Genomic DNA, 26694 nt, shown 5'->3' on the forward strand with positions numbered 1-26694 from the left:
TTTAAATGTATGTACATTTTTTGGGATACCCTATCTATTACAAGTATAAATAGAACTTATATATTTTTCCAGTATTTCTATAGATTACCTTTTCATCTCATTTTGGAGATCACTGGTTGACAGGATAGGACCTGTATCAACTGCTCAGTTGACAATTTGGGCTAAATTGGAACTTCTTTGACAGCCTAGATAGTCTTTGTATCCCCATGGTTACAGATAGTAGAGTGTAAATTGTTACTTGTTTAGTGTTTTAAACTTTTTAAACTCTTCAAGTTTCAGTGTCATCTTTATCCTTTATCCAGCGAAGTAGATACCATTTCCATTATCAGATGAAGAAATTGAGGCTCCCTAATTGTGACTTGCTCATGAATAAGTGGCAGAACAAGGCTTTAAAGGTCAAAGTCCTTTTTACTAGACTACACTTGTCTGGTAGCCAGTGCATTACATAAAGTATTCAAATATTTGCTAAGTATATTATTAATCAGGGAAACAGTGGAACAAGGTGTAAATGATATTTCTGCCCTCTGTGTGTCAGAAAGCAGTTGAGAAAGAGAGCCATGGTAAATAACAAGTTCTAAAATAGATCAACATGTTTTTTAATTGGTTAATATTTCTTGGTAGAGCTATTTGAATAGTTAATAAAATGAGTGGGAAATGGAAGAGGGGGTTTTTTGTGAATGCTTGGCAACCCAGGAATAATTTTGAAGAAGGCAAATGGATAGTTATTGAATCCCAGTAGTTTTCTAAACTTAAGTGCAAAGGTTTGGAGGTTCTTCACATTTTATGGAATTATCTATTTGCTGCAATAGAAATTGGCATAAGTGAATAGAAACTTAAATTAGCCCATCTGTGCAAGGCAGTATTCAGAGGCTAATATTTATTTAAAAGAAATAAAACCCTTAGAAGAAAAATTTTGGCTACATTTCAAGCTGGATCATGTAGCCAAGATTTCAGCTTCTTAATTGGTAATAATGTCAAAAATCACATAAGAAGTATTTCACAATAGCAGGGAAAATGACAGATACCCTGGGAACATTCAAAGCAAGAAGATAACAGCACAGTGTGTGGTCCTCTGGAGTGAAGGAACTGAGGACTTGGCTTTGGGGGGGGCGGGGGCAGGGAGAAATGCCTCATTCCTCCTAAGTTGAAGCTGTCTTGCACAGTGTCCTACCTTTTATAAGGTAACTTTAGGTTCTAAAAACAAATTATTTTAGATTGGGGAAAGCTGCATAATAATATAAAATGAAATTTTAGAGTGGAAAATAATTCTGTCAATTTAATGTACCAGATATGGTACACAAGTGGCTAGCTTCCTTCGTACATTTGTTTGAGTTAAATCAACAAAAACAGTTGTAGTTTTTGGCTTTTTTAAGGATTATTTAGGATTCCTTAGATATATAAATACTCTCTATAAAAAAGGAGTGTGTCTAAACTAAGAATTATTTACCCGGCCTTCTGAATATTAAATGGGAAACGCAGAGATGTAAGGAGTGTGTCATTAGGAAGCTTGAAGGGATAGGCTGGAACTTCTCGGTCAAGCTCAAGTTGCTGATAGGGGAGCTGAGGCCTGGAGAGAAGCTGGCGTCTGAAGTAACACTGAGCCAGACTTTGGTCTCCGACACCATGGCAGCACCACGCTGCTGTTCGTTCTAAACTGTGTATTTCTTCTGAGCTGTGTTATTGTTGGAATAGGCCTTGGCATTTGTTGTTCTAGCTGCTTCCTAGTGCCAGACGGTACCCTGCTTCCTGAATAAATAAAAATCCTGTTCTCACAGTGCTCACTGTGTGTGTGCCCGCCCGTGTGTCAAGAATAACCTCAGGCTGCTGTGAGAATGACATGGGCTGGTATATATAAAACAGGGCCCGGCAGGTGGAGGCCAGTGTCGTCCTGCTCTTATGGGTGAGGAAACCAGGAGTGCAGAGGGGATAAGTAATCTGCTCAGGGTCACACAGCCGGTGAGTGGCAGAGCTGAACGCAGCCTGGGTCACCACGCCTGGAAACCGTGTCCTTTACCTCTGCTCTCTACCAAAAACCTGTGACAGAAAATGGTTTCTGAAAGGACTGACTAGCCAAGGAAACACAGGTACCTGAGCAGTGGGAGATGGCCATTAGTGTTTGTAGGTCTAGAGCATTTAGGTGGCCCTTGAAGGGCTTTGCAACAATTTGGGCCTCAGTGTTTTGTTTTGTTTGTTTTGTTTTGTTTTAAGGAAAGTGGATTAAGCAGTGGTCCTTGTAACCTGTCAACCTATATTTGAATTTTTCTTCTCCGTTTCACTTTGCAAAGCCGCTTTTTTTTTTTATGAGAAAAATAATGTCTATTATCCCAAGAAATCCTGAGGCTCGAGCGATATAGAGGGAAACCCTCTGCATAGCGGGGTTAAAGCCTTTGCCGCGTGGATTCCAAGCATCCCCTCTCGGTGGTTTTGGCCATGGACTTCGTGTTTGCTTCCCTAGCTCTTTGTGAGAAGGCAAAGTATGTGGAGACGTGGTGCATGGCATTGGGAAGAACGCTTGCTTCTCGGAGTCCTGGGTTATAAATTCTAGTTAGGCCGCCTTCTTTAGGTCTCTTTTTTTGTTCCCTGAGACTGTATCAGCTCTCTGTTCTCTTGAACCTCTAAGATTTATGAGCAATCTCTGAAATGTTTATCAAGTGATAGGTAAACGTTAAGGTCCAGTGGTTCTGTAATACTGCTGGTGAGCAGAGTCCGGGAGCGAACACATATGAATGATTCAGGGCCTGGAGCAGTCAGTCATGCTCCAGTGAGTTCCCCCCTCTCAAAACAAGTCAGCCTTCCTCCTACAGGGGAAGTTTATTTGGTGGTAACCATCATGCTTGGAATATGACTCAGTCATGCCAGCTAGGTGAGCAACACCACACTGATGAGAAACGCAAGGCCTATTTCTTCTACTTTGAATGCCCCCAAGTCTTTTGGTGCATTGGGAAAGTCATTTCATCTGTGATCCAAGTTTTTTGCTTAGATGGGGAAGTTTCTTGGGCTTCTCCAAGCATGGTTAGCCTTCTGAACCACATGATGTTGGAATGAATTATTCACATGTTTGTTTACTTCATTGAATTCTAAACTTCTTAGGGGCTGGGGCCTCATTAATACATATGTGCGTGCGTACCTAGAACTTCGCACAGTGACAGGGAAATATTGTGTGACCATTATATATTCGAAAAATAAAGAACTTAGCAAAATATAAAATAAGCTACGTAAATAACGATTGTTTTCAGGAAGTGTGATCATAATAACAGGTGGATCCAAGTTAGCGGCCTCTAATAACACCTGGACCATCCCTCATAGACTCCTCTTGTAGGCTGTGAGTCTCATTCTTAGAAAGTAAGAGTATTTTTATTTTTTTATGAAAAAAAATTTCTCTGTGACTTTATTTTATCACAGCATTCCATTAATTATCTCTCTTTTTTTAATGTTTATCTTTATTGTTGAGACCGTTACAGATGTCCGCCTTTTAACCTCACTGATCCCCTCCACCTCACATCCATCCCACCCCCAGGCCCTCCCCACACCAGTGTCCACGTCCATGGGCCATGCCCATAAACATACAAGTTCCCTGATTAATCTCTCCCCATCCACCCTAAGAGTCTCATTCATAGGAAATAAGAGTATTTTTAAAAGTGACTAATTTCACAAAATTTATATAACAACCTCCATTTGGTAAATAACCAAGAAAATCCCACTCAGGGACTCATTTCACCTTTCATTTCCATTTTTAAAAATCATATTTCATAAACAATTTATATGATGCCACCTTTTATTTTTTTCCTGTTAATGTGTCGTAGGAGCTCTATTGTTCTATAGAGTCATCAGCAAACTTTTTCTCAAGTAGTAAACATTTTAGGCTCTGTGGCCCTTATGGTTTCTGTGGCAGCTGCTCAGTTCTGCTGCTGTAGCAAACAGACAACCACAGACAGCACATAAACAAGTGGCCTGGCCGTGGGCCAGTAAAACATTATTTATGAGAGCAGGTGGACTTCCCTAGCCTTAGTCTGCCCACTTCTGCTGTATAACTCATGGATCATTTAAAATGTTATATAATACTCCTCTGATTTATAATTTACTTAATCATTTTTATACTTGAAAATTCGAGCTATTCCTTGGTTCTTATTTCTGTTTTTACCTTTTCTGTTGTACTGCAGTGAGTGTCTTCTGTGTTTAGTGGTTTCCCCCCCATGTATTTGTTTTTGATGATTTCTGCAACGTAGATCTCAAGAACTCTTACAGCCTTGTTGAGACTGCTTTCTAAAAAGCAGAGGAGGGGGGAGCATCAGCTTAGCCACACCTGGCCTGTGTCACTGGCATGTGACAAGGGAGAAGAGACATGATCAAGAGCCTGTGCCAAAGAGAAACTCTGAATAGAACTCTGAGGGGTGGAGGTTGTAGCATATGAGTTTACCAACATGAGGCTGCTTTTGAGCTATAAAAATTGCAGTTTTGCCCAGCCAGGCGTGGCTCAGCGGTTGAGCATCGACCTAGGATCCAGGAGCTCATGGTTCGATTCCCGGTCAGGGCACATGCCCGGGTTGCGGGCTCGATCCCCAGTCGGGGGTGTGCAGGAGGCAGCCGATCAGTGACTCTCTGATCATTGATGTTTCTATCCCTTCCTCTCCCTTCCTCTCTCTGAAATCAATAAAGATATATTTTTTTTAAAAAATTGCAGTTTCATGTAGTTCAACACAATAAACATAAATGTCGTCCGTCTTTTCACACAGCGCACCCTCTAACATTGCAGCCTGATCACATCCTAGGCCTTTATTGCAGTGTTCCTTGTCCTGAGTTGGGGCTTTAGCAGGGACGTGGGAGTGGTGGGCTGACCTCGTGCTAGTGAAGATACTCTTAGCCCGAGGTGGACAGAGGGGTTTCACATCATCAACTACTAAGATTGAAGCAAACATGCCTATGCGTAGCCCTTAGTAACTTGGCCTGTGCTATATAGCTTAGTGGGTGGTGAATCCAGGACTCACATCCAGCTCTTTTGGATTCTAAGGCCATACATGTTTACCTCTACCACTAACCATGACTTGAATTCCGAGATAGTCAGATGCCATAAGGTAGTTTTATCTGTAAGTGTAGTTTAGCCCACTCATTCCTCTAAACCCAGGGTTTGCAAACTACAGTCTTGCTTTTGTAAATAAAGTTTTGTTGGAACTGTCTTGTTCATTCACTTAAGTATTTGTGCACCTTTTACATTGCATGGCAGAGTTGAGTGGTTGTGACAGGGGCCTTAAGCCTGCAAGCCTTAAAATATTTCAGTATGGCCCTTAAAGGGGAAGTATGCCAGCCCATGCACGCAGGTAAAGTAGTGTTTGTCTTCTTAGAGTAGGAGTCTGCAAACTACAGCCTATGAGCCAAAACCAACCTACTGTATAGTTTTGTCAAGAAAAGCATTGAAACGCAGCTGACTGTGGTGTCAATTTGACTGCTTTTGTTTCATTAAATTAAGTCCATGCCTGAAATTGTGCCCAAGCCCCTTCTCATAGAAACTTAGCATGTATTCCCCCCCCCCCCCCGCATCTCACACTCTTTGCGCTCTCATTGGGGAATACGTCTCCCCCCCCACGAGGAGATGTTATGAGAGTTTTAGGCTCTGGAGCCAAAGCCTCTGAGTTCAAATCCTGGATCTACCACTTTATAATTAGCATTGAAATAAGACAAAGGGCCATATTAGTGAAATAAAGTAGACAGAATACTTAGTAATCAGGTTACTTTAGCTACCTCATGATCAGAAGCCTAATAAATTCAAAAATTGACAGAAGAAAGGATTTTGTTTAGTCCTATGGAAAAATTTCACCACTTGTTCTTGTTTTTTGTTGGAGTGGACCTTCTCTGAGTGGAAAAAATGAGCAGGATTTTCTTTCTGCCACTCGACAGCTCTGTTACCTTGGGTAAAAGCTATACGTCCTGTCTGAGCTGAGCCTCTGTTTTCTCCCTGGTGAAAGGGGTTTTGGGTGTCTCCTTCCTCATAGGCTGATTGTGAGGATTAAATAAGGTAATTGGTAAGATGCCTGGAATGTGGCAGTTGCTGTAAAACTGTTCCTTTCTTTCCTGCCTTTCGTACCCAGATGGGTTTTGCTGCATAAATTTTGACACCTAACAATGCTTATCATATAGACATTTATGTCTCCTCTGGAATACTTTCTCACAGTGTTAGGGCTCAGGGTGAAGTCTTTGTGTTGTTTGGCAGAGGCTGATCCAGAAGGTGAACCAAAACAGGGGTGTCTTTACTGTGCCTGGGAGGTGACCACAGATTCACTCGGCCTCTCCTTCCCTTACTGAATTGCAGTATAAAGAAGAGGGCAGCAAGGTGACCAGCTACTGCAACGAGACGATGACCGGGTGGGTGCACGACGTGCTGGGCCGGAACTGGGCGTGTTTCACCGGACGGAAGGCGGGCGCTGCGAGTGTGAAAGTGCGCGCAGCTCACCCTGACGGTCTCCAGGAAAAGTGAGTTGTCACAAATGAAAGATACCTTCGGTCTTGTTTTATAGTATATATAATTCTGTGTGTATGTTAATTCTTCGAAAGTTTTATTTTGATTATATGCAATTTATTTGGCTTGGAAACAAAACTTTACTGGGAAAATATGTTGACTGATGTAAATGAGAGAAGAAAGCATTTTTTTTTTCAAAGCACTCCAAAAGTAACATATAAGAGGACTACAGAACTGCAAGGACTAATAAAGAAAAATCATTTTATTACTGCCATGTAAAAACACGTTGCATAATATTTGTAGGTACATATGTTTATGTTGCAACAAGTGTAGGTGGTACTAACTGAACATAAATTTTGAACAAGGCAATGGTAACTGAAATTAAAATTCTTAGTATTTATATAGTGTATGTCATTTGCTAGGGCTGCCGCAACAAAGTACCACGGACTAAATGGCTTAAACAACAGACATTTATTTTCTCACAGTTCTGGAAGCTAGAAGTCCAAGATCAAGATGTGGGCAGGTTTGGTTTTCTCTGAGGCCGCTTCCCTTGCCTTGCAAATGGCCATCTTCTCTCTGTGTCCCCATTCCCACTTCTTATAAGAACACCATTTATACTGGATTAGGGCTCACTCATATGACCTGTTTCTACCTTAAGTTATTCTTTAAAGGCCCTGTCTCCAAATACGGTCACATGCTGAAGTACTGGAGGTTAGGACTTCAAAATACAAATTTTGACAGTACATAATTTAGCTTATGTAACATGCAGTTAATGTTTTTGTTAAGTTAGGTGCACTTTAGGCAACTGTGAACCACACAAATAAGAGATTTCAGACTTCTAGTAGCTTGGGAAGAAGAAAAATATTACTGGTAGTAGCTTTTTCTGTTTTATTTAGTTGTAAAATCCACTGACAGCGTACTGAACAAACACATCATATAAAGCAGGTCACACTGGCAGGGAATGACTGTGACGGAGATGTGGGTGGAGGACATGAGTTCAGCGTGGACAGAATGTGCTTATCTTGGAAAGTGTTGACCTAGATCTAGACTCGTCCATGCCCCCCATTTTGATTTTAGCTTTTAAACTGCTTTGCTTGGCTTGATCACCGAGCAACACATTTCCCACTATGCTGTTCACTCTCTACCCTACCGTTTAGGATATTCTATGTAATATTGCACTTTTCGATGTTTCAGACATTGCCTCATTTAGTGAAGACGCTAAGCTGCAAACTGGTGTGCTCCAAACCTGTGGTGCCTCACCTGTAAAATGAGCATTTGGGATGAAATTATTCTCAAGATCTCTTTCAGCTTTTATAAACTTTTTTTTTTTTTTAAATATATCTTTTATTGATTTCAGAGAGAGGAAAAGAGAGGGAGAGAGAGACAGAAACATCAATGATGAGAGAGTTATTGATTGGCTGCCTCCTGCACGCCCCCTGCTGGGGATTCAGCCCACAACCCGGGAATCGAACCCCGATCGCCTGGATCCTAGGTCGATGCTCAACTGCTGAGCCACGCCCGGCTGGGCTCTTTCAGCTTTTAATGATCTGCTAACCTATAGTAAGGTATATTATTTTTAATCTCATTGGATTTTTAAAAATATATATGCTTTTATTATTTACCCATTAACTACAGAATATCCCAGTCATGAGCTAGTTTTCAGCAATTACGTTCCCTCTATCAGGGCTGCATAAGAATGTGATTAACTGGAAAACAGGAAGGCCAGAGACGTGGCCCGCGGTGACATCTTGCAGCCCTGCGCCATTATAGTACAGTTGTCAAGTTCAGCGGAGGTTGGGTAAAGCCAGTTCGTTTCTGTTCCCTTTGTCAAGATTCCCACATTTATGAAAATTGGACCAACAAGCGGTGGGGTTCCAGTCCCAGGTTTGCTTCTCCGTGGCTTTATCCAGAATCTCACTGGCAGCTGGTTACTGTCCCACCAGCCCAGCCTTCTCTGCCCCCATGCTGGGGCACTTCCCATGGTAAAGATAATACCGCAGGTCGCCGTCCCCTCGCCAGACTCGAGCTTCTCCGGGAAGCTTTGGTTCTTCATGAGATCCAGTGCATCGAGCATGCCAAACCCTTTCATTTTGGCAAGAACAAGGGTGTCGCTCATGAGGTCTTAGAAGAGCGGTCTGGGTGGGAACATTGTAGAAAGAATAAGCAGCCTTAGACTCTGCTGGGGAGGGAAAGCTATACAAGCTGTGGGGGTCCTGTCACCTCACCGTTAGCATTCTCTTCCACAGAAGTGTCAACGATAGTCCCCGGGGGTAGACCAGAGCTCCACCTCCTCCTGGCTCACGACTGACATGAGGCGCAACTGCTTCAGGTTCCCGCACTGGCTGCAGCCTAGCAGCCGCCTTGGGAGACTGGCAGTCGGTAGAGCTTCATGGTAGCTGTTTGGTCACATTTCTGCTCAGCTGGGAAAACTACACTTCAGTCAGCTTCCATGGGTTTGGGGACTGATGCCAGTACCTGCAGGTGCCAACAGGCTGTGGTAATTCCACCCCAGCAGTGTAAGCAGTTTGGAAAATGCCCTCCAGGTGGACCTGCCCAGTTATCTCATGGATCAGGACTGGAGCCAACCTCTTGGAGCGCAGGTCTTGTGGACACACAGGACATTGAGCTCTACCATCTTTGTGTCACAGACATGGGTGTTTGCTGGGATGTCGCCGATGAACCCAACCGGTTTCCAATTTGAGACCCCTCGAACACGGCAGTGCCATTGGGGGAGCCAGCTGGGCACTGGACAGCCCATATGAGAAATTCTGGGGAATAATCGGATCTGGAACATGTCATCACCTCCCACGCAGTTCTCATGCAGGAGGGTATGAAGCCCCGGGCAAGGTGTGGGGCTCCTGGCTGATGTTGTCTTTGTCAGGCTCCGCAGGACTCTGGGGGTTCGGCACTTCTTCCAGTTGGGGGACAGGTCAGGTTGGGACCCACGGGAAACAGTTCAGTGGCCTTCTGAATTTCCCGGATCCTCTGCTGGCAGAGTTCATCTTCACAGGCCGATCCTGGGCTCAGTCTGTCTCGCTGCCTCTCTCTTTCTTTGTCTTTTTCTTCTTTTTGGCTCCAGGGTCATTGGCTGGACTCAGAGCACCCCAGTTGTAGCTGTTGTCCTCCTCGGTTTCACAATCACTGCTGTGCTCAAGGCTGTTTCGGTTCCCTTACATCAGGTGCCCGAGACTTTCACTCTCCTCCACCTTCTGGAGTTTGGAGCCATCTCCTTGCCTCCTTAATCTCAGTGGATCTTAGACACTAAAAATAATGGTGTTGAAGACCTTTGTCATTACTGTAATGCACATAGCATAGGACATTTTTCTAGACGTTAAGATACAGCAAGGGAAATAGGGCTGGTCACTGCATCTCAGATACTTAAAGTCCATGAAATAGTGACTCTTCTCAGTGGAAAATATTTCAAGGTATATCTTTACAATTTAAAATTTACTTTTGTCTAAAGAAACAACTGTAATTTTTTGTTGTGATAGTTTTGTGAGAAATATGATACAGGCGGTTTTATAATCTATTTAACGAAGGTACCTCTCTGGTTTCACACTTTTCCACAAGTGGGGAAGAACTTTGCTAAAAACATTAAATCATTATCAATGTGGTTGCACATTTTTCTTATTAATTTCAGTGCTGCCAGGTTCTTTGACTTTATCAAAATGGTCTCTCTGTGAAAACATCTAAACTAAGAGAAAGAAAAGTTCACAGTATGCATAAGATGTTACTCAGGTTAGGTCTGACTTGCTTTGCGTAATGGAAAGTTTGTGGAAGTCGTGGGTAGTGAGTCACACTTAAGCTACTGAATCTTATTTAGTCATAATAATATGATAAATTCTATAATTCTTAGCACCAGGCACATAGCTGTGATGTATTTTTGGATTAAATGAATAATCAGTTCCCCGATTTTTATTTTTATTTTTGCTTTGTTAGCATGCTGTTTGTGTGTTTTATTTATTTACACCTGAATCCAAGCATTAAGCATCAGTGCTTCTCAAATTTTAATGTTAATGTGCGTCATGAGTTGGAGGGGAGGGGGATCTTATTAAAATGCATATTCAGCCCTGCCGGGGGCGTGGCTCAGCCATCAGACTCAACCTAGGATCCGGGCGATCGAGGTTCGATTCCCTGTCAGGGCACATGCCCGGGTTGCGGGCTCGATCGCCAGTCGGAGGCGTGCAGGAGGCAGCCGATCAGTGACTCTCTCATCATTGATGTTTCTCTCTCTCTCCCTTTCTCTCTCTGAAATCAATAAAGATGTGTTTTAAAAAAAGCATATTCATATGGCCTGGGTTGGCTTTTTAGGGTCAGCATTTCTAATAAGTTTCCAGGTTCAAGAACCAAGAATATAAACCAAATGTTCATATGGAATAATTTTTTGAATCATGTAGCTACAATGTTTGCCATGATCTCTACATACGTTATACAGTTTGTTCTGTTCTCTTCTTTTATTATTGCAAAGTTATAAAGGTGCATCGTAGAAATTGGAGGAGGTGGGGCAAGATGGTGATCCTATGTCACCACTCAGAGATAACCATGGCTGGCGTTTTAAAGATGTACTTATATTATAAATATGTATTATACTTTCACATAATTGGTTACTTTTGTGTAAACTCCTTTGATATCCTGCTTTTTAATTTAATACAGTGTTAGCACCCTTCAATATCACTAAATAAGCTTCTAGACATTTTTACTGAATAAACTCTATAGTAAATTAAGTACCATTATTTAATCAGTCCCTTGTCTTAGAACATTTGTTTCGGTTGTTCATAATATATGGCTAATACAAGTGTTTCATTGAGCATCTTTATACATACATCTTAGTTAGCTTGATCTTTTATTTCCGCAGGAGACATTCCAGTTCCATGCTACTCTGTGAGGGAGAGAGAGAGAGAGAGAGAGAGAGAGAGTGTGTGAGTGTGTGAGTGTGTGAGTGTGTGTGTGTGTGTGTGTGTGTGTGTGTGTGTGTGTGTCTCCTCAGGCCAAAGGAGACGCTGCCTTTTGGACTCATAGGTTGCCTCTTTATATATGAACCAAGCCAAATTTGCTTTGATGCCAGAAAACAGCTTTGTTTGAACAAAGGATACGAACACAAACCACACTGTAAACAACAGTTTGTTTGAAATGTGAGGGTCAATGACACCAAAAGCCTGGTGTCTTTAGAGCTAAATGAAGGGAATTTTTCAGATCAAAAATTGCTTACCATTTATTGTGGGAGTGGCTGGGGCCATCGCTCGAGGCTCCCAAGGATTCCTTAGCTGGGTCGATGGGGTCCACATGCCTCACTATAAAAATGACTTGAGTACAGTGAAGTCTCATTAGGGTTAAGGATAGTTCAGGGTTCCTTAATATTTTGATATTTGTTTTCTGAAGGTGGATTTTATTTTATCTGATAATTTCAGTTTATCTAAATTTTGTGTTCAGTGTATGTGGTGCTGCTTTTCCCGTTGACTGGCAGTTCAGCATTGTACGCTTCTCTCTGTGCCGTGGTGCACTTAATGTGTGGATTTTTGACACATTTTTGCTTCAGAATAAAGACCGTTTTGAAGATTTGAGTGAAGTGCTGATGTTACATTACAAAAATAAAAGAATTGCGTTCCTGAGAGATGATACGATTTCCCACTTCAGCCCGGAGCGAGAGTGCCTGTTTCAGCGGAGGCCGTTCCCGTCAGTGAAGAGGGTGCCTAAAGCTGTCTCGCTTGTGTTGGCAGGTATTCTGATAGGCTCTACAGATACAATCCCGACTTTGTGAAGGCGATCAACACCGTTCAGAAGTCCTGGACTGCGACCACGTACATGGAATATGAGACCCTGACCCTGAGAGAGATGATTAGGAGAAGTGGTGGCCACAGGCAGAGACTCCCCAGGTAATAAAGCACATCTCGTTACCACTAAGAAAGGCATTTGTGTTGAATGCCATCCTCCCTTCCAGTGAATGGTTGCCCACCATTTTATTGGTCATCCTAACGTAAGTTTTTTCTGTTATCTTTTTTTTTTAATTGATTTTAAAGAGAGAGAGAGAAAAACATTGATGTGAGAGAGAAACGATCTATCAGTTGCCTCCCGCACGTTCCCCAATCAGGATCGAACCTGCAACCCTGACCGGGAATCGAACCTGCCACCTTTTGGTAAATGGGACAGTGTTCCAACCAACTGGACCACACCGGCCAGGCGTGTTATCTTCTTTTCTGACCTTTCCCTCTTCTATTTATACATACTCCAACGCTCTCCAAGTCCTATTTATGGGTTTTGTTTTCATAGCCTCTGCCCCTTCCGTGACTCCCTTTCTGTTTTCTAAATGCTGCCTTAGGGCTTTGTCGCCTCTTTCCTGCATTGTGGATCAGCCCCCTTCTCGTTGGCCCTGTTTCTTTGGTCTCTTTCTGTCTCTGCCCCCATTCTTAGCCATTCTATCAAATATTGCCAGTTTCATCTTTCTGTACTCAGCTATTATTGTGTTACTACCTATTGTCTAATGAATAAATTTAACTTGGTAACCAAAACCATCTAAATTTTACCGTAACTATATTTAGTACCGTGACCTGCTTTCAAACACATGACACACAGTTACTGAAAACTTTCCACTCCTGTGACCTCCGGCCTCCAATCATGCCACTCCCTTTGCCTCAGATATCCCTCAGCTTGCCTGTAGTAACTGTCAGATTTGCCACCTGTGAAAATCTCAAAATCATTTCTCTGTTTTAAGGTCCAACAAAAATGTTTCTTATCAATATATCTCTACTACCCTCAGCCAGAAGTGACATTTCCTATGTTTAGCTACATACCCCATGGTGTATTCTTACTTTGAGAAATTAGGTCATAATACTTTTAATTTATATAGTCAGGAATTTGATATATTTCTATTTATTTTTTATTTTTTTAATATGTTTTTATTGATTTCAGAGGGAGAGAGAGAAACATCAATGATGATAATCATCAATTGGCTGCCTCCTGCACGTCCCCTACTGGGGATTGAGCCCAAAACCCAGGCCTGTGCTCTGACAGGGAATCCAGCCACGACCTCCTGGTTCATGTGTCAGTGCTCAACCACTGAGCCACACCATCTGGGCTGGTATATTTTTAAAAATTCTTTCATATGGTCAAAGACCACCTCATGTTCATTCTAGCAATATCCTTGGCTTAGTTAATATTTGAGTGAAAATTAACTGACATTTCTGTATGGAATATACTATCCTTACAGTTCTCAAGGTTATGATTACTGGTGATAGGTGATATTTTTTCCCTCTGTTTCATCTCATTTTCATCTTGTCCTAGCATTAACTTGTATCATCTCTAAGAGCAGTGTGTGAGAGAAGGATTTGGGTTTAGTTGCAGAGGACATGAAGTCCAGAAATAATCTTTGCTAGTGACTGAATTGGAACCTGGTAAAAACCAACTGGGTAACTACTGGAACGTTAGAACTGTGGTATGATAGTTCCAAGTTGAGTAAGAAATTCAAGTAGTTTACAATAACGGAAAATAAATGTCACCGCAGTGTAACAGTAGTGCCCTAATAAAAGAGTCGATGGCGCGTAGAGAGAGGTGAGTTTTGTTGAGGGCTGGTGGGTGGAGGCTGCTGTGTGAGCAGTCTTTAAAACTGGAAGTCAGGGAAGAACTCTGAGGGGATTTCTTCCAAGCAGTGGGCACCAGGCATTTTAGATAAAAAGAGCAGCGGTTCAAAGAACTGGAACGCAGAGCATTTGGCGGAGGCGTGCAGACTTTAAGAAGTCTCGTGTGGCTGGACCTGGGATGTTTTGTGTACCCAGCTGTGTGGCTCGCTGGGCGGAGCGCCGGCTGCACACCAAAGGGGTGGGTTCCGTTACTCAGCAGGGCACACGCCTAGGCTGCTGGTTTGCTCCCTGGTCTGGGCACATATAGGAGGGCAACCGATCGATGTTTCTCTTTCACATCGATGTTTGTCTCTCTCTGTCTCTCCCTCTACCTTTCTCTCTCTCTCTAAAAAAATCAGTAACATATCCTCGGGTGACGATTAAAAATAAATCAAATGCTGTGTGTGTGTGTGTGTGTGTGTTTTAAATCTCTATTACAGAGAAGCTTGTAGAACAACTTTCTCATTTCCAGAAAATGTCTATCATTTCATCATCCCAGGCAATTACCTTTTGTGTCTTATTTTCCAAGCATATCGTATAAGGTGTAGTTCTATTCTGACGAAGCAGTTTTGTCCTGTTTATGGAGCTAGTCTGCCTACTTTATACTTAGACCTTTTTCTGCGCCTACTTGACTTCTTTTACCACCTCACTGCCACTACCACCCACCTCCTGAGTCAGACATCAGTAATTCCCCTGTTTCTCTACATCTTTTGTAGGCCATCTTTAACTTCCCATGTCTACTTTCTTGGTCAAAATCTGTTAAAAGTCAGAGACGTACGAAAAATAGCATAGCAGTGATACACAAAACCAGTCATTTCATAGAAAATTACTGAATCATGAAAGAGAAATGGATAATGAAAGCCATTTATACAGCATAGTTGTGTAATAGAGACATTACATAGATTGTATATTATTGTGCAATAGATACACTGAAACATGATGGGACAAGCGCTCTTTGGGTCTGAATCTAGATCTTAGCCAGCCAGGAGGTTGAAATCATGGAATTTGAAGATAGGAAATCATCCTTAAAGGAAAGACTATATATTGATGTCGAATGTATATTTCCATCCTAGGCCGAATCCTGCGCCACTAACTGCTGAAATTCACAAAGAGCTTTTACATTTGCCACCGTCCTGGGACTGGAGAAATGTTCATGGTACCAATTTTGTTACCCCTGTTCGAAACCAAGGTAAAAAAAAGTCTAATTTTTTCATGAATTTATTCTGAAACATTTATTGAACATTTACTATGTGCCAAGCTCTGGGGCAGATTCTGGGGATACAGAGATGAAATGGGCGTGATTCACCTTAGTAAAGAAATGGAAATGATATGGCCAATGAACACTCCTTCCTTTTGTATCCAGAACAGACTTTGGTACTAGCTAATTTCTCCAACTGAGCTCAGAATTTCTTAATTATCTTTCTTCGTATAGATTCCGTGTAGCTAATGGAATTAATCAGAGTGATATGTAAGCGAAACTCATTTGCCCTCCTAGTAGAAAAGACTCATGTAGAAACAAAGAATTGCATACAGCTAGAATTGGTCTTCCTTCTGCAAGTGGTTTGCTGGAATCCTACTTTGCTACCTGTCTTCCCGCTCCCTGTCCTGACCCCATCATTTAGTCTTTAATTACTATAAAAGCCCAGGAAAATGGATCCATTTTTTTTTTTTCTGGTAGATTTTTTTATCTGTGACATTTCCATTCGTTTTATGTCAGAATATTCCATCTTATGGTAAATATTAACCTGGCTTTCAAAATGGTGGCCTGGGAGCAGAGCCCAGGTTTACCAAAAGTATCATTGTAATTGCATTTTACCAGTTATTTCCAGAAATTGGGTACAGTATAAGTACCTTTAATAACTCTTCTTCTAATTGCACTTGATGGCAAAATATCTTACTGTCCTAAATTTTAGCCAACAGTGATTTGGAGAATCATTTATATAATACTGAGGTTTATTACTTCTCAGCTTGTTTTGAAGATAGTTGCAGTACATGTGACTGATTTCTAAAATATATGTAGTATTTGCAGTCTAGAAACATTCCGATTATAATCTCCTGAGATTATAAGTTACTAACACCCAAAGATAAATTGTTCTTTCCCTTTTCTAAAAATTCAGTGATAATCAGCCTCTCCCACTTCTCGGCATTCACCAGGGGCTCTCCCATTCTGTCCTCGCCGAGTTCTCGCAAAGCGTTCTCAGTGTCCAGAGGTTTGAGCAGGTCTTAGAGCAGCTGGTCAGCAAGGTCCCTGGTCCTCAGCTGACACAGGAGGGCTCAGCTCTTTGTCTTCCCTTCGTACCAGTTACTCTGGGACTCCTAGGCTCTAGAGAAAGTGTAGACATCCTCCCTTACCTTCTCTTTTTTGGAGGGAGGGCTTCTTTGGAAAGGAGGGATTGGAAATGAAAGAAATTTGAAGGTAATTGAAAAATGAATGGAAAGTGAAATTTAAGGGTTGATGTTAGGATTAAAATTTTTTTCTATCATCAAACAGATTTCCTGTACTTATTCGAAAGGATTAACTAAATACTGCAAGTCAGTGTTGATTATGAGGGCCTGGCACAGGCTTGCTTCTGTTGTGTTGCATGTTTATAGAGTGTCTAACAACTGTTGGGAATTTGTTTTCATGGCGGAGGAATAAAGACTGGTAGACATGGCCCTTGTCCTAGAAATACGGTTTAGCAAGACCTACAAGCAAAACGTTAAAATACAATATGAGAAGTGATTTGAGAAGGTGTTCTTAAAATTCATTGGAAGCATAGGAGAAGGTGGAAAGAAAAGTTTAGTTTCACTCACTTCCCAAAAGATATGATTGACTAGTGATGAGACAGTAATTCAGGGGAAGGAAATAAGACTTTCTAAAGCCAAATTCTTTGACATTTGATTTTCTTGTAGCTTGAGAAAGCTAATACTTTTTGAGTTGTACAGACATGGGTGATTTAAAAACAGAGGGATTCGATAGATTAATTGCTTTGTAATCGATTCCTTGTCTGTAAGTATCTTCTTTGGTACTTGAGAAAATAGTGTACTTAGAGGTTCCTCTTTTGACTTTCTTTTGGTTTTCTGTACTTTCAGTTGGAAAAAAAATATTTTCTCTTCCTGCTAATCGGGCTACTTGGAAATTTCCACTAACTTTAAGAACACCAGTGTTCTGTATAACCGAGAATTCAAACTTAGCCACAGTTAAGGGAATTCACAACTTTTTGCAGAGAGCATATCAAGATAAATGAAAAAAGAGATAATGGGAGGACCAGCGAGGTTTTATCTTTACTCTTGAAAACAGGTTTAAGCACCAGCCTTGTAGCTGGGTTGACTCTGAAGTGTGAGAGCTTACAAGAACTAGGAAATTGGAAGAGATGCTGCCTTTATTTATTATATCTTCAAGAGAGAAGAAGGGTGTCCCCCAGGTCACCTTAATTATCAAGTGCAGAGTGTTTTGCTAATGTTTAAAATGTAGTTCGTTTCAGATGGGTTTTAAGTACTGTTTATTCTGGAATGCAGGAACCTCAAACTCATTTTACACCCAAGATAGAAATGCCAGAAAGATCAAGTGACTTGCCCAGGGTCACACAGCTGAGTGACAAAGCAAGAGGGAGAGGGGGAAAAAGGGAATCCCGACTCCCTACTCATAGTTCAGTATGTTTTCTGCTGTTGGAAGGTGAAGCTGAGCATAGTTAAGTCGTGTTCAGAAAGTCACATTTATCTATCTGAGAGTGCGGAAATTGGATTATTTCAGAGTTCTGTCGGCCAGATCTCCCCTCGTCTCCTTAAGAGGTAATGGTCCTTTACAATGCAGGCTCTTGACTTTGGAGAAGTGATTAGTTTCCTTGGCAGCTAACACATTCTCTGGGAGCAACGGGGGCTTGAGGGAGGTTATCTCCTCTCATTCCCATGGCTTCTCTGTTAACACAGCACATTCTGATCTCTTGCATGGACATGTGGCTTGTCCTTCCCACGGTGATAAATGGTCAGAAATAACCAAGAGATACTGCCATGGGCCAAGAATGCTGGATGGCCAAAATGGGGCCGTTATTTGGAATGTTATTTTTTTTCATTATAGGAACACTGGCTTTGGCTATTTAATGTCACTCATGTGTTTCTTTGACATTCCACCATTTGAAAGGTGGGGAGGTTCCTAAGGACGGTCTGAACAAAATGTATAAAATAATTTTAGTTTATTTAGTAATTAGATTACAGGAAAGAAAATTTGAAGATTCATTAAAGTAGGTAGAAACCTATGACCTGAAAAGGACACTAGGCCTGCATTGGGAGACACGTAGGCCTAGCACCTGCCATGTATTAGCTCTGTGACTCTGGAGAGGTGAGCGGGTTGTACACTAGATGAATTCCAAGGCCCCCTTCCAAGTGTGTCTTTTCATGTTCATAGTTTAGGTGATCCCTCAGCAGCAAAAGCAGTATATGATGTGATATGGATAAATTTGAGATGTTTATGGGGAGAATTTGGGGGAACATCAGAAACTGTAGCAGTTAAAGGGTAGTAGGGCTCTGATTCTAGGTTTTGGCCCTTTGATATTGCTGAATTACTTAGGGCTCACATTAGAGTCTAGGGTTCAGCCTCTCCTATAGCTTAGAAACAAGTCAAGGTTGACTTTCCATTGAAGTCATTTTTTCCTGGATGTAAATATGTATCTGTTGTTCATAACTTGACTCTTCCTTCTACAAACATGCATTGAGTTCCCTCGTTGCATCAGGCGCTAAGGTGAAGAAAACAAACTTCCTATGAACACTCCAGGAAACTTACAGTATAGTTTGTGGAAAACAATATAAGAAATTCAAGGAGAGTTTAGGATGTTGGAGGCTGAGCATAGAGTATGCTGGATTTCCTTTGCACTCAGGGAGGAATGAGCCTAAACAGCTACCTTCTCCAGGTGACCTATCTTCTGGATACTTTTCTCTCTAGGGAAGGCAGTTACTAAATTATTAAATTCAGATTTATTAAAAAAGAACAAAGGCAGCATTCTCTTTATGTAGAATGAGTGTGTTTTTTAATTGTAATATTGTCTGTTGACTAATCCTACTTTATGTGCATAAGGGAGCGCTCACCATTCAGATAATTTGATAACTAATATTAGTAAAGTGAACAACATACCAATTGTGTATAACTGCACTTAATACCCGATGTCTTGGATTTGGTACAAACATATCTCCGTGTATCAGTGGGTGAGTGAATATGCAATAATAGAAATTTATTTTATTTTTAACACTATTACAGATATCCCCCATTTTCCTCCCTTTGCCTGCCTCCACCCAGGTCTTGCCTCCCCTACCCCCCACCACATTGTTGTCTGTATTCATTTCTTTCTAGAATTATAACAAGTAGAAGTCCCAGTTTTTTACATACGTGACATATTTTCTTATTTATTTCTTAACCACACATATTGAAGAACCATAGAAAAATAATATTGTTCACGTATTTTACCTCATGATACATTTTTCCTTCTTTTGAAACAGCAACTCTGTTTTTAGCATGCGCTTCTTAGATAAGTTGATTTTGTCTTTGCCACACATCCAGGTGTTAAATGAAGCTGTTTCCTTTCCCTTCTCTCTGACTCCCTCCAGCTGCTTCATGTTCCTCTCCCCTCTCAGTAATACTTCCCAGGGTCCATGGCTATACTGCTGTTACCCTTTCCCCTTAGAGCCAGTCTACTTTCAATTTCACTGCCTCCATCTGCCTTGTATCTTCATTTCCTCGTCGGCCACCTTCAATACCATATCCCATCATTACATTTACTCTCTTACCTTTCTTGGGCTTTGTCGTCTTTTGCGTCCTTGGTTGAACCCAGCTCTCTACAATATACCCATACCTGAGCCATTCTTAGGGTTAGTTCCACCCAGCAAGTTGCTTTAGAAAGTGCTGCTCTGGAGATATTTAAAAGCTCAGCTTACATGTCTCCCTCCATAGTTTTCTCTCACTCTGCGGACATAAATCATTTCTTCACGATCAAGAATACTGTCAAATGCTTTGCAGAAGTTAGGAATTTTTTTTGGTCTTTTTCATTCTCTTAAAATATTCTCAAGGAAAGCCCCATATGATAACATTTGCCTTTCGATGAAAAAGCTGAAATCTTAATGTTTGCCTTTAAGGTCAGTCATGTTTTTCGATTGATTCTTTTTTATTGTGCTCATTCTTATGAACAGCAGCAACACTCAATATAAATATATGAACGTATCTTAACCACTCAGCTTTTTCTGTGTTGTTTTTGTGAGTGCGTCAAAGATCTGTTGGGTCATGTGTCTTTTTTCCCCATCACCAGCATCTTGTGGAAGCTGCTACGCATTTGCTTCTATGGGTATGCTGGAAGCAAGAATACGTATACTAACCAACAATACGCAGACGCCAATCTTGAGTCCTCAGGAGGTTGTGTCTTGCAGCCAGTATGCTCAAGGTAAGTGCTGTATGTCAGGCACTATTTACCTGTGTGTGGTTGGCCATTGTTGGTAAAGACAAAAGGATGGTGTGGTAGAGAGTACAATGTCTGTAGTCAGAAAACCCCAGTGCAAGTTCCAGGCCTATCACTTATTAATGAGTGGATTCTCACGGCATTCACTGCATCATCCAGCAGAATGTCAATAGTGACCATAGACTGAATGAGCCCTGCCTCTCAGGAGCCTTTAAGGTATATTATCCACCAGTGCTCAAAACCCTGAGCCAACAGATATGATCCCTGATCTATAGACAGGGAACAGACACAAAGTGATTCTGCAATATTTTGAAGGCCACACAGCTTCTAACCCTTAGAGTTTCAGTTCCCACCATGATCTCCCTCCAAAACCTAATTCTTATTAAAACCAAACTAACACTGGTTTCTCTCTAGGATAATTTTAGAATTTTGTATATTTTCAGAAAAGGGCATATGTAATGTATGTAGAAAGCCCAGTTGCCATTGATGCAGAGAGAAACATCCCCATTTTAAAGTTGTCTTCTGCCCACCCCAGATTTGGCCAATAGAAAGTTTCTTAGTTCACCAGTGAAACTGCGGGTGAATGATTATTTTCCAGGATTCTCTGAAATACTTGTCAAACATGGACACTGTGACCTCTAGGCTCTGGGGACTGTGATGTATCAAGACAGCCCTTCCTTTTACGAAGAGCCACAGTGTGGTGTCTGGATATTTAATAATGGCAATAATAGTGAACTTTTATTGCTTTTACCTGCACTGGCTAATTTAACACTACAGGAAAGGCACTATTGCTGTCTATATTTTACCGATACGTAAACAGAGGTACACAGAAACCCTTCACACAGTTTTGTTTTGTGTGTTTTTTAAAAAATATATCGTTACTGATTTCAGAGAGAGGAAGGGAGAGGGAGAGAGACAGGAACATCAATGATGAGTCCTTGACCGGCTGCCTCCTGCACGCCCCCTGCTGGGGGTGAGCCCGCAGCCCGGGCCTGTGCCCTGACCGGGATTCGAACCCGGGCCGCCTGGATCCCAGGCCCCCGCCCGGCCCGGCCCCCACAGCCTTGGATCTGAGCCCACAGAGTCAGGCGCCAGGGCTGCGGCTGCGCCTCTGTGCCACAGCACCCGCGGGCGCGGGTCCGTGCCTGCCAGCAGGTCGGGATGAGAGGAGCGCGCGCTAGGTGGCTGCCGGGGGACGCACGGAGCCACCCGCAAGCTGGGAACAACTCCAGCAAAAAGGGAAAGGAAAGGCTGGGGCGGGCGGCGCCCGCGCCCTGGGACCCGCAGTAACCCCGTGCCGCCCGCAGGCTGCGAGGGCGGCTTCCCCTACCTGACGGCCGGCAAGCACGCGCAGGACTTCGGGGTGCTGGAGGAGGCCTGCTTCCCCTACGCGGGCGCCGCGGCGCCCTGCGCGCCCCGGGACTGCCCGCGCCTCTACGCCGCCGCCTACGGCTACGTGGGGGGCTTCTACGGCGCCTGCAACGAGGCGCTCATGCGGCTGGAGCTGGTCCGCCACGGGCCCCTGGCCGTGGCCTTCGAGGTGCACGACGACTTCCTCCACTACCGCGGGGGCGTCTACCACCACACGGGCCTGCGGGACCCTTTCAACCCCTTCGAGCTGACCAACCACGCCGTGCTGCTCGTGGGCTACGGCACGGACGCCGCCTCCGGGCAGGACTTCTGGATTGTGAAGAACAGCTGGGGCGCCGGCTGGGGCGAGGGCGGCTACTTCCGCATCCGCAGGGGCACCGACGAGTGTGCGATCGAGAGCATCGCCGTGGCGGCCACGCCCATCCCCAGGCTGTAGCGGGGACCCCCCCCCAGCAGTTTGCGCTGACCCCCATCACGTCCTGGAAGGGGGTGGCTTATCCGCGGACTGCAGACGTTCCTCGCAGCGATTGCAGGAGACTACAACTGGATTCCTATGGGGACTTTTGCCTTTGAAATTAAAACTGCCCTTGATTTGAATGTACCTTTGCCATTAACCACTAGCCTAATTTTTTGGATAAGTACTCAATTAAATGAGGTTCTGACAGACAGCGGTGAGCGATGCAGTAATGGATTTTGCTACTCATTTCTAATTTAAACAGGCTGTATTTTTTTTAAAAAAAGCTATATGAAAGCCACAAGGAAAATGTGGCAATGACTATTAAATTTTTTTAAAGTTTTTTTTTTTTTGTAGATAATTGAGCAATAGGTATTATAGAATTTATGTGTGTGTATTCAGATTCACTGTGTCACTTATATGAATGCTTTAAGGAGGAAAAGCATTTTAGGGTATTTTAATTAAAAACGAAATCTGTGGAACTTTATGATAGGGCATATGTTCAAATAACGAGTAGTGAATGCTAAAATCATCCCCTGGATTTGATGAGCCAAAAGTCGTAGTGAAAAGAAAGAAGAGTTTTGAGCAAAATCTTGCTATTGGTTAAGCTTCTGATGGTTTATCTTGAATTTGGAAGTATTGGTTAGCCTTCATTTGGTGAGCAGTTGTAGCTTAATTAGTAGAACATTAGCAGTTTAGGTTTGAACAGATCTTTGGATCTCTAAGATCTTCTTCACAGTGATATGAAGCCTCTGGGCTGAGTAAACAGATGGCATCTATTAGAAATGATAGATTAGGCAAAATTAGGCAGTCAGAGCTCTAAAACATAAACAAGCACCACAAGTCTTTTGGAAGAGACTGTAGGTAGAGGTCATGCAATCTAACCTCTGCACAGAAAGAGAGGAAGGCCTAGGAACAGGACAAGTAACTCATCTAAGGTCACACAGACGGTGAGTAATGGAGTCATGAACAGCACCGGGTCTTCTGAGTCCTGTCCTCCTTGAGCCACTGAGACACTGAGTCTCACCAGAGAATCCAAGTCCTCAGGGATACTATGTGCCTACTTGCAGGTTTCACCTTCACATGTTGAGTCTCAGAGTCTTGTCTTAAACCTCATGCACTTTTTAAATATATAAATATATTTTATTTTTTATTTTTATTTTTTCAGAGAGAGGAAAGGCGAGGGAGAGAGAGATAGAAACATCGATGATGAGAGACTTGTCATTGATGGGCTGCCTCAATCCACTGGGGATCAAGCCCACAACCTGGGCAAGTGCCCTGACTGGGAATCGAACCAGGATCTCCTGGATCCTAGGTCAATGCTCAACTGCTGAGCCAGGCTGGCCAGGCTCATGCACTTTTTGCATTGTGATTCACTACAATGACACTGTCATTCTCCTTGAGCTGAAGTGGCGCCCCGGGAGTTTGCCTCCTGTTTAAGGTATGGCTTTTTGGGCTTCCAGGCACACTGAGACATCCTTTGATGTTTTCACCACATGGTGACACAGAACACCTGGAAGATGTCCGAGGATGTGTATTTTCTCTGTTCCTGTTCCTGATTCAGTGTAATTTTAGTCTTACTCTAATGCCTAGCCTTGTTGCTAGGTGAAAACGTAGAAAGTTTGAAATCAAGCACGAACTTATTTTTCACTAAAATTTATAAAGATACTACCTGTCAGCTTAACAGATATGACATTTTCACCACGTACATGTGAGCTTATCCTCTGGTTTTCTATTGGACAGCAGGTAGTGGACACACATGGGAGCAGGTCATGAAGACACAGAGCACCCATGGTTTTGCACAGTTTTCTCAGGTCCCTGACTGAGCTCTGCAGGAAAATCATTGCTGGTATCATGTATAAAATACTTTAGAAAACATTAAGAAACTAAATATAGGTGTGAACCTAACTGGCAATGGGAGGCAGCTCTCACAGCATGATTAGTTGAGGACAAGCAATAGTTTGAAGAGGCCCTAAATCTTCAGAGACTGCAAGAGAGATTGACCACAAAGAGAGCTCAACTGACACTGCACTTCTGCCTGCATTTATCTGTGTGGGAGTCTGCTTTTCCTGTTGATGTAAGAAAGATAACTTCATCCATGGTGGAGGAATTAAAGACAATGACTAAATGCAGCATTATGGCTCCTCAAGCCTTGTGATTAAACTGTTAAGCTGTACAAATAGCAGCAGGTTTCATTCTAAAACTTGTTTATGTTGGTATTAATAGAACACATCATCAGTCTGTTGACTAAACTATGGAAAAAATGGGACGGCAACTCTGGCCAACCTCCCCAAAGACGTTCCCAGAAAAACTACAGTGAAAATCTGCATGGGTGACACCACTGGCCACAGAGGGAAACTAAGTTTCCTCGGGCGTCTAGCACAGCATGACACTGACTTTGAGCCTTAGTGCCTGGGTAGGATTTCTGGCTCTGCCACTTAGCACCCTGAAGCCTTGGGCAGTTCCCTTAAACGACCTGTGCCTCACTTTCCTCCTTCGTTAATGGAGATAATGGAATGCATCTCTCTCACTGGACTCTTCCTCCCTAAGCCCTTGCTGTTGCAACAAAGGAACCGAATGCAGTTGCACTTTTGGGTGACATCATTTGCTTTACTTAAGGTCAGGCCTTTCACCATCCCAAGCAGATGAACTAAACTAAATTCAGATAATGAAGTCTCCCTGGCCATCTTAAACTTGCTCCAGGAACTCTGACCTCTCACCACTGAGCGCAGAAAGTGAACAGATTTGGATAGGAAGGGATAATGTACTTACTTCACAGACTTCTCTGAGGATTAAATGCCTTCAGATATGAAAAGTATACGGTGCAGTACTTGGGACATACTAAGCCTGCCTTTTCTGAACTCAAAGTGTAAAATAATCTTGTGCTGTGGGGAGCGGCGAAGATATAATTCTGCTCATAAAGTCGACCTTACTAGGAGGAGGGGCTTAGGAGATTTCTCTTTTAAAGGGAGAAAAAACAACAGAGGAACACAGGTACAGAGAATCCCGCAGAGGAGAACCTTCAAGAACTACACATTAGGGAGAGAATTTTGATTTTCTGGTGTAGAGGCCTTCCATCCCCCACCCCTACCCTGCGGCTGCGGCCAGCGGGGTGAGAACAAGTGTGGGCTGATCAAGCCTAGATGGCCACAGCACAGCTGTGCATCTGACCCAGCTTAGAGAAGTCGCTAATTTGGAAGCAAAAACCACGAAGGCTAATCTAAGGTGGTAACAAATGGATTTTCCTCTTGGGAATCTTCCTATTAGGATAAAGGAAGCATATGGGATTCACACAGTAGTGCTGAAGGTCATCTGGTCCACCTCTGTCGTTAAAATAAAAATGGGTTTTGCAGGTGAAATAACACGCCTGGGCTCCCAGCTAATAAAGATAAATCTGGAGCCCGGTGTGTCTAGAACTTTCCACTGTGCCCACTGCCTCCTAATTAAGAAAAATGGAGAAAGCTAAAGGTGAGACAAATGACTTCACCTTGCTCTGTTAAAATCATTTCTAAGATCCTTTCCAGCTCTCAAATCCTTTTCTGGTCTCTTGGGAGAAAATGTTGTAAGCTGCAAACCATGTGGTTTGGCAGGTTTAACAGTTTTCTTGTAAATATAGTGATGTTAATATTTATATTTCTTAATTGTAATAAATATTTATTTTGGGTTTGCATAGAAACTTCCTGACCAAGATAGGAGAGCTTTAGATATATCAGATTCTTCTGCTCTGATGGGAAGTGCTTGGACGTGAAATTGTGTATTAGTGGTGGGTCAGTTAGCTATTGGACCTTAGTTTCATTAGCTGTAAAATATTGACCTCACTGAAAGTTCGGCGTGAAACTGTAAATTTGCCTGAAATTGCCTGGGCTGTAAGATAATTGAAACCTCAGCAGACCTGGCCACGCTACAAGGAAATTGCAGAAGATGAACTAGCCTTTGGACAGAAAATGCAACACATGCCTCTTTCTGTTTTTCCCCTCAGAAATCCATTTATTGAGTTCCGTTTTCTTCAAGTGCTTTTAAGAGTTAGCAAAAGTGAAAAATTTAACCTGTCTTTTTCCAATCTTGAGACTATGATGCCAATGCAGTACTTCGATTTCGAACTTTCTGTCCTAAAAGGCAATTTGTTTTTTGAAATTCAGTTCGATAGGTCATTAAATGGGGAAAGAGGGATAAACTCCAAACTCTCCAAGTTGAGAAAAGAAAAAGCCGACTTGTTCCTTCCTCTGATGCAAAAGGCCTAAGGAGAGTGAAATCCTAGTAATCAATTGAAAAGAAATGAGTTGGAGAAACAGCCTTCCCCTGGGGAAATGAGAGAAATGCCACTAAGCTAAGGTGGTGCATTAAAGGAATCATTGAGATAATTTATGTTTTTCCTGTACTATATTT

At 42.5% G+C, this 26694-nt stretch overlaps 1 protein-coding gene and 1 pseudogene across 1 annotated transcript in view; one reads left to right on the plus strand and one right to left on the minus strand.

The window, feature by feature from the left end:
• CTSC (cathepsin C) overlaps positions 1-23976 on the plus strand; it is a 38380-nt gene extending 14404 nt beyond the window's left edge. The window contains exons 3-7 of the mRNA XM_016206814.2: positions 6305-6465; positions 12169-12324; positions 15138-15253; positions 20337-20468; positions 21791-23976. Of these exons, the coding sequence (XP_016062300.2) occupies positions 6305-6465; positions 12169-12324; positions 15138-15253; positions 20337-20468; positions 21791-22290 (1065 nt within the window). The 3' untranslated portion in view covers positions 22291-23976. The remainder of the gene's footprint in view (positions 1-6304; positions 6466-12168; positions 12325-15137; positions 15254-20336; positions 20469-21790) is intronic.
• On the minus strand, positions 8380-9627 carry LOC148091955 (glycylpeptide N-tetradecanoyltransferase 1 pseudogene; annotated as a pseudogene).
• Positions 23977-26694: the final 2718 nt, after the last annotated feature.

Source organism: Miniopterus natalensis, chromosome 11 (assembly GCF_054644295.1).
Source record: "Miniopterus natalensis isolate mMinNat1 chromosome 11, mMinNat1.hap1, whole genome shotgun sequence".
NCBI lineage: Eukaryota > Metazoa > Chordata > Mammalia > Chiroptera > Miniopteridae > Miniopterus > Miniopterus natalensis.